The sequence below is a fragment of the Onychostoma macrolepis genome, chromosome 08, assembly GCF_012432095.1.
Source record: "Onychostoma macrolepis isolate SWU-2019 chromosome 08, ASM1243209v1, whole genome shotgun sequence".
NCBI classification, from domain to species: domain Eukaryota; kingdom Metazoa; phylum Chordata; class Actinopteri; order Cypriniformes; family Cyprinidae; genus Onychostoma; species Onychostoma macrolepis.
This window is the reverse complement of record NC_081162.1, coordinates 549,293-561,455: the sequence shown is the minus strand read 5'-3', so window position 1 is coordinate 561,455 and position 12,163 is coordinate 549,293. Positions and strand designations below refer to the sequence as shown.

Sequence of the window (12,163 nt, the reverse complement as noted above, 5' to 3'; positions counted from 1 at the left end):
CAGAGAGCTGAAACCATTCAGTTGTGCACAAGTTCAAGATCATTCTATGAATCACACGTAGGCATATTTGAGAGATGATCGTAAGCTCAAATTTAGGATGGTTTCTTCGCAAATTTTATAAATGAGGCCCGTGGGGCAAAAGCTAGTCCACGCCGATCACACAGAAGAGCTACTGTTGCACAAATTGCAGAAAAACATAATGCAGGTCACATCGCAGACCTGTCAGAGTGCCCCTTATGACCCCTGTCCACCATCGAAAGCACCTACAATGCACACATGAGCATGAGAACCAGACCATAGAGCAATGGCAGAATGTGTAGGAGGCAGTGTTAGATCTGGACAGTGTTCTGCTGGGAAACCTCGAGTCCTGGTGTGTAAAAGAGTTCCTGCTACCAGAGATGCTCAGACTAGAGTCAATATGGACAATACAGTTAATCCCATTGATGTCATGGAAAAATCAAATAATCCTGGATTTATTTCCTGTGTTACAAGTTGATGGTCAGCAGCAGGAAAAAATAAAGATTAATTGTTAATAATAGCAATATAATAATTGTTGTTTAGCAATATACAGATGGTTCTAAGGATCCAACATCAGGTTACACAGCTGTAGTGGGAGTGGAGGGTAATGACATTCTTCATATATTGGCTAAACAAACTTTAGGACACCCAAATATTGATATTCAGGTCCCATTTAGTAAAAATGAGGTAAAAACAAATGTAAAAAAAAAACAAAAAAAAACATTTGGCGTCAGATACAGGTGAGTTTGTCATCGTCATCAGATTTGGAGAAATGTAGCATTACATCGCTTGCTCTGCAGTGAATGGGTGCCGTCAGAGTCCAAACATCTGATAAAAACATCACAATAATCCACACCAGTCCAGTCCATCAGTTATCATCTGGAGAAGTGAAAACTGTTTTTAAGAAACAAATTCATCAAGATGTTTTTTTTTTATTTTTATTTTTTTTATTTTAAACCCACACATATTTGTTTAGAGCTGTTTTGGCTTGTAAACGCTGCTTGATCTGTGCAGATTTCTCTCCTGATTCAGACCAGATAACTGGAGAAAGCAAAATTTTGGATAAAGGTCTTGTATTTTAACCAAGAGCAACAGTTTGAAGTTAAAAACGTCTTAATGCTGGATTTGTTTCAGCTTTTGTCTTCTCCAGATGTTAACTGATGGACTGGAGTGGTGTGGATTATTGTGATGTTTTTATCAGCTGTTTGGACTCTCATTCTGACGGCACCCATTCACTGCAGAGCATCCATTGCTGAGACACTGATGCATTTATACAAACCTGATGAAGAAACACTATGGATGGCCTGAGGGTGTGTAAACTGTCAGCACATTTTTATTTTTGGTGAACTATTCCTTTAATACATACACTGTAAAAAATGTACCGTAGAATTTACAGGATGTTACTGGCAAAAAAGTTTCCAGTAAAATCTTGTAAAAATGATGTTAATTGCTGTAAAATGGATTACAGTATAATACTGCAAAGCAAATCACAGTTAATTGCTATATATGAAATACAGTAATTTGGAGTATTTTTTACAGTAACATTGAATTAAACTTGTAGTTTATATTACAGCAATATTTTGTAATCTCACGAAAGTACAGTATTTACCTGGCAACAAAAGTTGCCAATAAAATCCTGTAAATACCCCTAAATCCAAGATGATGTTATAATAATTTAACAATGAGAATGCTGCAAAGAATAATTTTAACAGTAAACTGTAAAATACTGATTTAAATGAATTATCATGAGAACTATCTTAATACATTTACAAATGAATAAAAACCAAGTCAAAGATGTTGCAAATAAATATTTATTAAAACTGTCAGAAAGACATTGCAAGGCTTTTACTGGTAAAAATAAAAATGTCAGTCTTTCAACAGTTAAAATCTTATCATAAAAATAACATAGCATCACAAAATAACTACAACTAACTTATATCCACTGATCTATAAAATCAGTGGTTATATCACAAAAAATAAGCCATATTCTGAGTAGAACATTTACTTTCTATAAAAAAAATTAAGGTCAATCAACAGAATTTATATAATTTTGGTTAAAGGATTAAAATAAAATGCTGGAATCAACATTATACCACAAATTCTGTTGTTTGAGCTTATGTTTTATTAAATTTAGAATATTCCTGCAAAAGACAATTTAATAAATACATACTGAAAGTCCATCAACTTTCTGAGATGAGCACACATGAGGGTTGTCCTCTTCTCTGAGACCTTTCCACTTGTTTTGCCTCCATGTATCCGTCTTGTATCCAGTGAGTGTTGTGATTCCAACAAAACATCTGCACATAAAAACAAGCAGAGGCTTTACAATAAAGTTCAGTATTGAATGAAAATGGCACTTATACAATACAATCAGCATTTACCAGTACTTAAACTAAATAAGTAACCTTTTTCACAAATGAAATTACTAGAGTAAAACATGTTACCTTTGAAATTAATTCAAGTGTGCAAAAGACGCCTGCTCCCGGGACACCAGGCTGAAGTTGTAATAAGACTGAAAATCCAGCCGCAAAGTTGAGGTGTGAATTCACAACCATGTGACCCTCGAACAGGCCTAGTCAAAAGCCACTGGGTGCTCCTGAAATGATTAAATAGAAGCAACAGTGTAACTTACGATACAGTATTTCAATATAAAATGTAATCTAAAATACAAGTTTATCAAATGATTTACAACAAAATTAATACATTACCTAATATAATCAGCTTCAGAGAGTCTTGAAGCATCAAACATTTCTCCACATCAGCTGCTATTCTTTGCACCTACAAGAAATAATGAAAATTATCTTGTGATTAAAAAAACAAAAAACAAAAATGCATTTACATAAATGAGACCAAAATGAACACCCAAAAAGGCATATATTTTAAAATAAACTTTTACATTTGATTAATAAATTCAATTATAACAATACATTGTAGAACTGTACCACCAATCAAATTAAATAATTTATAATGCAAAATTACAACTGTGTTATGACATTAATGTTTTACATTAATTTTTGAAATTACAAATAAGAAACGTTGTAAAAATGCAATGATACTTTTTAAACGTGAAACTAAACCACCATTAGGTGACAGCAAATAATTTAGTGAGTGAGTCAATTGAGTCATTCATTGAACCGATTCGTTCAGGATGCTGAATCATTCAGTAAAAACACCGCTGATTTTGCTTTGATCTTTGTTTGGAACTATTTTCGTTGGTAAAATAAAACAACAGTCAATATTGTGTCTAAAAAGTAAGTAACGTAATGTTAACTAATTGTTTATTGAACTATGTAACATTTGCAATCGTGATAATCTGCAACAGATCACTTGTTATGCTACTTAATAATATCATGTGTTAAATAAACTCAACAGTTTGAACATTTACCTCATGTTTCTTCCTTGAGTTTATGTGTGCTGTTAAGGTTATTTGTTTGTTGAATGTAACATTAGTAAAATCAGAATCAGTCTCGCGTTTCGATGCTTCCCTAGTGTTTTTTTTTTTTTTTTTTTTTCACTCAAGTTTTAATCAGGCTAACTTGTCCAATCAGGCATGTAAAGATGTATTTCACAAAAAAATTGCCCCGGACAAGCAAGTACAACTACAGTGGCAATTTCTCATTTACATGTTGTTTCTAATTATAGTAAGATGTCACGTCAATATGGGACAGTTGAAAACATATAAACAAATGAAATTTCACATATTTTGCTGTTTGTCAGTTATTTCGACAGATAGTATTGTGTAATTTTACTTATTTTTACTCTATATTACGATATTTACTGAATATGATATTATTTTACTTAAAAAATGATGTATGATCATGAAAGCAATCCATATACTGACTAGTATGCTGAATTATTCCAATACTAGATGTCTTAATACAGATTGTGAAATATAAGAAGTCATCCATTGTGCAGTACTGGTGTGGGAACAGAACCACAAGGGGAAGATTTTCAAGGTTGAAAATAATACAAAACAACACCACTGTTTCGTGAGAAAGCGCAGAGAGAGTCTATCCCATAGACTTTTGAATACTGGTGTTTTTCCATTTTAGTGTAAACTAATTAAATGTTGCAGATTTGATGTAACCATTTTGATGTAGTCATTCTTAAACAATGGTGGATCTGTTCAAATCCCACCAATAAAAATAGGCCAAATGGGCTGGTAATAAATTGTAGCAAAACCAGACAAATTTGGTTAGTAAAAAGGTATAAAAAAGATGTATGAACAGACATGAAACTCTGCTTTTTGAGCTTCTCTGACTTCATTGAAGAAATCTACTCTCTCGAGCCACGACAATAGTAGTTACTATGACAATCGTTCACACTGGGCATTACTTTAAAAGTTGGGTAAACACTACTTTAAATGCTCTCAATAAGAAAATTTAACTGCCAAAATGAGAAAAATGCAGCATTTAGCCTAACTATGCTATGATAGCAGTTTCCATCTTACTGCACAGACCAAGGCCGCTTGTCTAAATGTGTGATAGCAGGCTATTGTGACATGATATCACTTATACATTAACTTAAATAAATATAAAAGATATATTTCTTAAGTAAAATTAAGTGAATTTACCAGGAATTATGAATAAAGCCTCTAATCTTCAATCCTTCTGGCACTGCTCCAGTCGGCTGGATTTCAGATTTGAACGATGCGCGCTCAATCCCATAATGCCACACTACAGTAAAGTAGTGTAAAAAGCAGGAGCTACAGTGATAACACCTGCTTCTTGTAAATTAATTACAGTTGACATGGAAATATACTGTTAACAACTGTAAAACCTTATTTGACCCATAATGCATTGCGAATTACAGCTACATCTTGTAAAATGTTTAAACAGTGAAATTCTGTAAAATTTTGCTGTAGAAACTACAGCAATTTTTTACAGTGTAGAGGATAGTCTATAATAAACAAAAAGAGGATACAATTAATCTCAGAATGAGACATTCAGGTCTTAATCTTTCACTGTTTGCAATACATGAAATGGGAAATGCATGTATTTCAGCCAAATAGAGACAGCCACTGAACAGCACACAAAAGGCAAGACTTGAACTTAAAGAAAAGCGGAGTGTAACATAACAATGAAAAATCTTCTCAAAACTGGTCCAAGACAGGATTAACATGATTTATATCAGGATTTAAGTTTCAAATACACTTATTATTATATCCTCCTGAGCCCCAGCTGTGGAGTTTTTGTCTCTGTAGAGGACATTATATGTTAGTGAATTTCTCTGAGATCTTACATGTCACCGTTTTAAGTCTGGATGTCCTGTAAAGAGCACATTCTGGGTTTTCAGAGATACCAAATGATTTGGAAGTTTCACCTATTAAGTTATCGCTTATGGAAATATGATAATATTTTGTAATTATCATTTAAATCTGATTAATTTTCTAATTGTTTGTCATAAATCAACATCTCAGGAAAATGTTATGGGGTTTCAAATCAAAATATGACTTCCTGTTATGAAACAGGTCATCATTTCATACTTGTCCCCTGTAGAGGACACCGGGACTAAAAGCATGTTTATTACACATTTTGGGAGACAAAACAATTGAATAGGAAAATAAATAATATATCAATATTCTTATGAAATATTAGATATTATTATGAAAATCTGGGCAATTATTACTCCCATTAGTACACTTCTTTTTTCAACATGCTGTCCCAAAATAATATGCAAATTAGATGCAGTGTATAGATAACATTGTTTATGAAAATATTCAGTTTATGAAAATATTACACACATATTGCATAAAGCAAAATGCTATATCAAATCACTCTGTTATATATTTTATAACAAAGCTGAGAATCATCCTTATGCAAAGTTTGGTGTAAAAAAAATTCTGAAGCCTAAAATTTGATTTGTGATTTTGAAAAAAAACCATTGTTTTTGCCTTTTCATGTCTATTCATGTCATTTTATTTTTTAGAAAAACCGAGTCCTGGGGCCTCATTTATATAACTTTCCGTAGATTTCATCCTAAAAGTGTATGTACGCAAAAAAGCTAGATTTTGCATATGCACAAAAGTTTACAGTTTTATAAAACCATGCTTACGCCAGAACCTGCGCAAAAATCCCTTTATAAATCCCAGTCAGGGGAAGATTGTGCATACATGCATCTCCACCCTGACTCCTCCCCGAGATCACCATATATGGAGCTTATAACGCCTAGTTTTACTATGCATAACCTCATCTGCATATAATTCCCATGCATATTCACATCCACGTGACAAGGTGTTTAACACTAGGTGTGTTCGACTTGAAGCGGCGCTGCGCAGAATGATCGGTGTATGACATCGAATGCATAGGATCTGCTCTCTTATCGCTCTCGCGGTACTTTGATGTCATACACCGATCATTCAGCGCAGCGCCGCTTCAAGTCGAACACACCTAATGGTTTAACGCCGTCAAAGGTACAAAACATTAAGGAAATGATACGGACTATAAATGCCATTTGTGCCATACATTAGTTTTTATTGCTAAAAATCATCGAATAGCATTGCTATGTGTTAGAATAAATGTATCAAAATATTTATAAAAACAAAACTGTTTAAAATAGTTATCAGATAGCCTAAATATTTTAGAATAGAGTTGATCTCATTCTTTTACGCTGGCCAAATGGTATTTCATTTGTTTTAAACTATTAAAATTAAATGATGCAGTTTTGCTGATAAGGTGAACATATTTATTGCAGTGTAGCCTAAATACAATTGCGTGACTCACTCCTTTAAGTGATCAAGGCATCCATTACAAATATGTCTAAATTCAAATGATTTTGGTTTAATTCTTTTGTAATGACTATGTAATTTCAGTGCTTATCTCTAATGAGAGTGGAATATTTAATGTACTAAATGTGTATATCGACATGAAAAATAGAGTTTAAAATCGTTGTTTGCTTCATTAATTTTCTCACTCCAGGAAAAAGACTTCGTAGCATGGGCCAGAGTTTGCGTGCAGGTGCGCAAATTTTACCGTCAAGTTTGTTTTGATCAATTCCACCTTTTGCGTAAGAAGTGGCGTACGCCTCTTTCAGGCGTACTCTTTCTTATGCTCTAAACAATGCAATGACATGAAAAAATAAATAAATAAATTCACAAAGCTTTTTTTGTGGGTCTCACTTCGCACTTTATCCAGATGGTGGCAGAAAAGCACTGAGCTGGTTTGCCGTTCGCCATTAAACCTCAGAAGAAGAATAAAAAGCAGTTGTTAAATGAGTTGTAACGATTGCAGAAATGGCAAAGAGGTGTGTTTTCGGTTGTTTGCCGAACAAAACTCTTTTCAGTATCCCACGGCTGCCTTGGCTACGGTCCCGCTGGCTTGAGTTCCTGCACTTTGAGGAGGAAGGGTTAACGGTGAACTCGCGGCTGTGTTCGAGGCATTTCACGCCCGAGTGTTTCCAGAATTTAACCCAGCACCGGATGGGTTTCGCCAAAGTCTTGTATCTGAAGAACACCGCTGTTCCGTCGGTATACACGGTTGGTGCATCACAAAGTATGAAGGTAAATGCAGATGGCTTGCTTATTTTAATAATCAATGCATACCCCGCATGTTTTCACCTGTAGGGTGGATTAGTGTAATGTGGGACACCGACTAATAATCTTCTTTTGCAACATTAAAGTGAACATGCTTGGTGTTGAATTCAAGCAGGGGTGTCAAGTTATTGAAATCACTTGACTTTCTGGAAATTATGTCAAAAATGTGGCTATGAAAATCATCAAACAGGAAGTACCTCCTGGAAAGGTCTCTGACATGACAGTGACAGATTTATATCCTTAACATTAATTTTGTCTAAATCCTGTTATAAATAAAAACAATGTTCTAAATCGTTATCAAATTATAGTTGTGATGTAGGCCTATTTGTACATCAAATTTTGCAATATTGTTAAAATGTGTATTTTCTATTTGAAGCAATCTTTGTCGTCCCACTTTAGAAAAGGATGTTTTCAAAAGTGGGACAGTCAAATATACTGTTATTCAATTGATAAAATGTGCATTAAGAAAGTTAAATATCATAGGTTTATTTTTTTGTTCGTTTTTTGAGCTTCTAATTGTCATGTGTTTGAGTTCCTGTTTGTCCATATTTGGTTTAGTTCCTGTTCATATTATTAGTTAATCACCTTCAGTCTGTTCACCTGTGTTAATTAATCATCTCGTTTGCTCCTTCAGAACCTGAAGGCTTATAAAGACCGGCAAACCAGAGTTTCTTTGTCCTGTCTAACGTTGTTTTAAGTGGTTGTATGTTCCTTTATGGACGTATTAAAGACTTATTTGTTCTCCTTCGAACTCCTCGCCTTGGCAACCTGTTACAATAATGTAGCAATTAAATTTTGAATCTGGATCTTAAAACAAATAATGAGACTAGAGGACAATGGGATCCTGGACCGTGATGAGTCCATGACTGGCCGGAGCGGTTTATTTCTGTTATGAAGTGTTTTTACCATTACAATTGGATTAACACAAGCTTTTAAAGTTTAATATTAGAAGTTTAATATATTAGAAAGGCATTCCATGTTCCAAATTTTGAAATTATTTTGCTATCTTTAAGTTAAATTTTACATTTTTGACTTTATTACATGGTTATTATTATTGCTGCTGCCAGAAATCTGACATTTTTAAAATAAATTATTTTAAATAATATAAGATTTCTGTGTTATATAATTGTTTTAACATTCCATATATGAACATATAGGTTACTAGTTTTTTAGACTTATAAAGACAGCACTGTAGGCTTTCTAAATTAAGCAAACATGGGTATGCACATTTAACCATGAGTGTAAAGTGTACTTTGTAGAAATTTGGGTTATAACCCAAAACAGTGTCCCAGATTTGAGCATGAGCTGTCCCACATTAGAACATCCACAAATTCTTGAACGATTTGGCAGAAGGAGCACTAATATATGTGCCATTTCCCCTTTAATTAAAATATCTGAAATATTTCTTCTGATTTAGATAGGGAACATCTTGGAGATTTCATAATGGTTCACATTTTGGTATATTGTTTTGGCTTCATATGGAAATATTATGCACAAGTCAAACTTTCAAAAAGTGTCCCACATTACCCTAATCCGCCCTATATTTTAATAACGCATAGCCCACATGTCTGATCACTCATCTGTGTTTCGTGGCGTCTGCCAGCCTCTGTCGAGGGATGTGGGATGCCAGTGCATCGCTCAAACTCCGAAAAAGAGCATCTCGGTTCAAGCATCATTCCCGGTCCCTAAACCGAAGCGACGCAGTAAAGGTGACCTTTAGGTGGTTGATAGTTTAGGTTTAGCGCATTACTTGGATAACTTATTTTCCTCCTCTGTTGATGTGGTGCAGCAGCTGTTCAAGTGAAATCTTCAGAGCATGCTGATAATGTTTGCGCCGATCTGGAAACACCGGAGCTCACATCAACGCCAATTAAACGGCTGCGAATGGAAGAAAGCGTAGATGATTTCAACTGCAGGGCGCTGGCGACCCTGAAACAACCGAAGGACTTCACCTATGAGCCTGGAATCACAGAAGACGATGACATGTAAGACCTGTTTCTCTCTCTCTCTCATCCTGAGGACCACAAAACCAGTCATAAGGTTACATTTTTTTGAAATGGAGATTCATACATCATCTGAAAGCTGAATAAATACACTTTCCATTGATGTATGGTTTGTTATTTGGCTGAAATGCAACTATTTGAAAATCTGGAATCTGAGGGTGCAAAAAAAACAGAACTTCATTTGGACAACTTTAAAGGTGATTTTCTCAATATTTTTAGCAATGCATATTACTAATCAAAAATTAAGTTTTGATATATTTTTGGTAGGAAATATCTTCATGGAACATCTACTTAATATCCTTAATTAAGAAAAAATGATAATTTCGACCCATAAAACGACTGCTTTTGTGCTCCAGGGTCACTTTTTTGTGTATGTTTATTTTTGTGTTTTTTATTTTTATTTATTATTATTTAATTTTTTTGCATTAGATATTGTGCCAAACCTGGAAGTCACACAGTGATGAATATGAGTGACAGTAGGGTGTTGGACACTAAATTAGAAAATTGAAGCTCTTGGGAAAGAGCGGATCGTGGAGAGGCTCCAAACTGGACAAAAAGCATCATTAACCTCCTCTACTGGTGCGCATCCCTCAAGATGAGAAGAAGCTGTTGCAAAGTAGCGGCCCGTTGAATTGCCAGTCATGTGGAAGATGTTCACCATCACAACAGTGATGAATGTGGCAAAGAGTGATATACCGGACTGCATCCGCACACCTCTAGAGGAGAAAATGTGGCCGAAACCAGGTATAATGTCCTTTTGGATTTTAAAAGTAAAATTATGCAAGCATCTTTTTATTTTTGTATTTTTTAAACAGTACATTAAGCTTTCATTTTATTTTACTTTTTAAATGTACTACTATGTGACTAATATTATGATTGCCTAATGATTAAATGTGTGTGTGTGTTGATTCTGATCAAGGAAGTTGCTTACAAGAATTATACAATGTCTTTTATTAGTAAATAAAGTACATGCTTTCCCTCTTTTCATCATCAGGATGTAAAAGGATATAAATCAAGATATGAATATGTAAGGATATAAATGGTCTGATGGTCTTTACACAAGTTAGTAGTACTTTCACTGCACAGCAGTTAATCTATATTTCTTTCCTTATTGCAGACTATTGAGATGCTGTGGAGGCTGTTTTTGGAGGAGGCCTTCTTCAACCCTGGACCATTCCAGGATCATCTAAATAACGTCCCTAACCACCTGCGTGATGCTAATTAGAGACCGGATGTGAAGGAAGCTGTGCCCAGACACTGCTTTTGTGTGTGTGTGTGTGTGTGTGTTCAGGTTTCAAGTCTCTAGCCCTAAATTATGAGGACATGCAGCTGTGCCTGCAATTGTGTGTTTGAGTGAGAGGATGAAAAAAGTGTTTTAATGTATTTATTTCTCATAGAAGTGGTAATGAAATCTCAATAGCACAATGCAGAATTATTAAAACGCTACCATCATGCACATATAAACTCATGAGCACAGTCTCCGTCCTCTGTGCTCTTCTGAGGGGAATGCAAACTCAAGATGAAGAAAGCGTGGATGGAGACAGACTACTTAACCTGGATTAGACATGCATCCAAGGTTTTGTGTGTTCTTTAAACAGCAATAGCATTATGGATACTGTTAATATAACATATTTAATATTTACCAGTGGGATATTATAGCCTTATTGATGCATTTTCAGACTCCAGAAACTGACTAAATCAATCTCAATTTAGAGTTATGCAATAAAGTAGAAATTTCAAGATAATTATGTTAAAAATTCACAATTGTGACACAATTTCAACTTGCAATTTTGACTTTTTATAATTATTTTTGTACATCCATACCAAGTGTTTCCCTTGTCTTGGCTCGAGATGCTGGGATGGGCTCCAGCATTGCCCTCACCCAACAGAAGACAAGCGTTGTCAATTTTTTCACAATATGGGGAAGAAAAGATCTGTCGCTATTTCTGTTTCATTGCAACTTTAATTGCTTTCCCAGTTTGACTGCTTTAAGACAAATTATGATTAAATAAATTAGACTTACCTCAGCAGGCAAAGACAAAATAAAATTTGTCATATGGCAAAGAGTATGACTGATGCAGGGCAGCACTGGAGCACTTAGTTTTCTTCATGAGCTTGTCCACTGGAAATGAATAAGGTATGGTGTGGAAGTCACACATTTGACATTATCAGAGACGCACCCAAATCATCTGCAGAATATTTGATTTAATTTGTTACAGCAACTTTACACCCTTTTTAGCCCCTCAGTACAATGCTACGACATGCTTACTGTATTTTATTTATTTATTAAAGTTTTTATGTCTCAAAGGAAAGTAGGAGTGCCATGAACATTACAGTTCTGTCAACTACAAGATGAGAGTTCAGGGTTGACCGTGTTGAAGATGTGTCACCAAATGCTTTAATAGCCGCATCTCATTTCTTGAGAAGATGCTCGTTTGGGGCAGTCTAAATGACAACAGTAAAAAAAGAAAGTTGGATTCTCTTGTAGAACCAGTGGGGCGATTCCTCCACAGTGCACATCTATATATACAGTCATGGACAAAAATATCGGCACCCTTGGTAAATATGATCAAAGGCAACTGTGAAAATTAATCTGCATTGTTTATCCTTT

The 12,163-nt window shown here is 34.7% G+C and overlaps 1 protein-coding gene across 3 annotated transcripts; it reads left to right on the top strand.

Annotated features, from left to right (window-relative positions):
• The first annotated feature begins 7,164 nt into the window (after nucleotides 1-7,164).
• On the top strand, nucleotides 7,165-11,297 carry LOC131545754 (uncharacterized). 3 transcript variants are annotated; one of them, XM_058784864.1, is made up of 6 exons: nucleotides 7,165-7,516; nucleotides 9,153-9,258; nucleotides 9,339-9,534; nucleotides 9,982-10,296; nucleotides 10,547-10,579; nucleotides 10,670-11,297. In XM_058784864.1, exons 1-4 carry the CDS (start codon nucleotides 7,250-7,252, stop codon nucleotides 10,058-10,060), a joined length of 648 nt encoding a protein of 215 aa, XP_058640847.1. In that variant the 5' UTR covers nucleotides 7,165-7,249; the 3' UTR covers nucleotides 10,061-10,296; nucleotides 10,547-10,579; nucleotides 10,670-11,297. The 3 variants fall into 3 exon arrangements, with proteins under 3 accessions (XP_058640847.1, XP_058640848.1, XP_058640849.1); XM_058784866.1 differs by having other exon boundaries at nucleotides 7,167-7,516; nucleotides 9,342-9,534; XM_058784865.1 differs by lacking the exon at nucleotides 10,547-10,579.
• The last annotated feature ends 866 nt before the right edge of the window (nucleotides 11,298-12,163 follow it).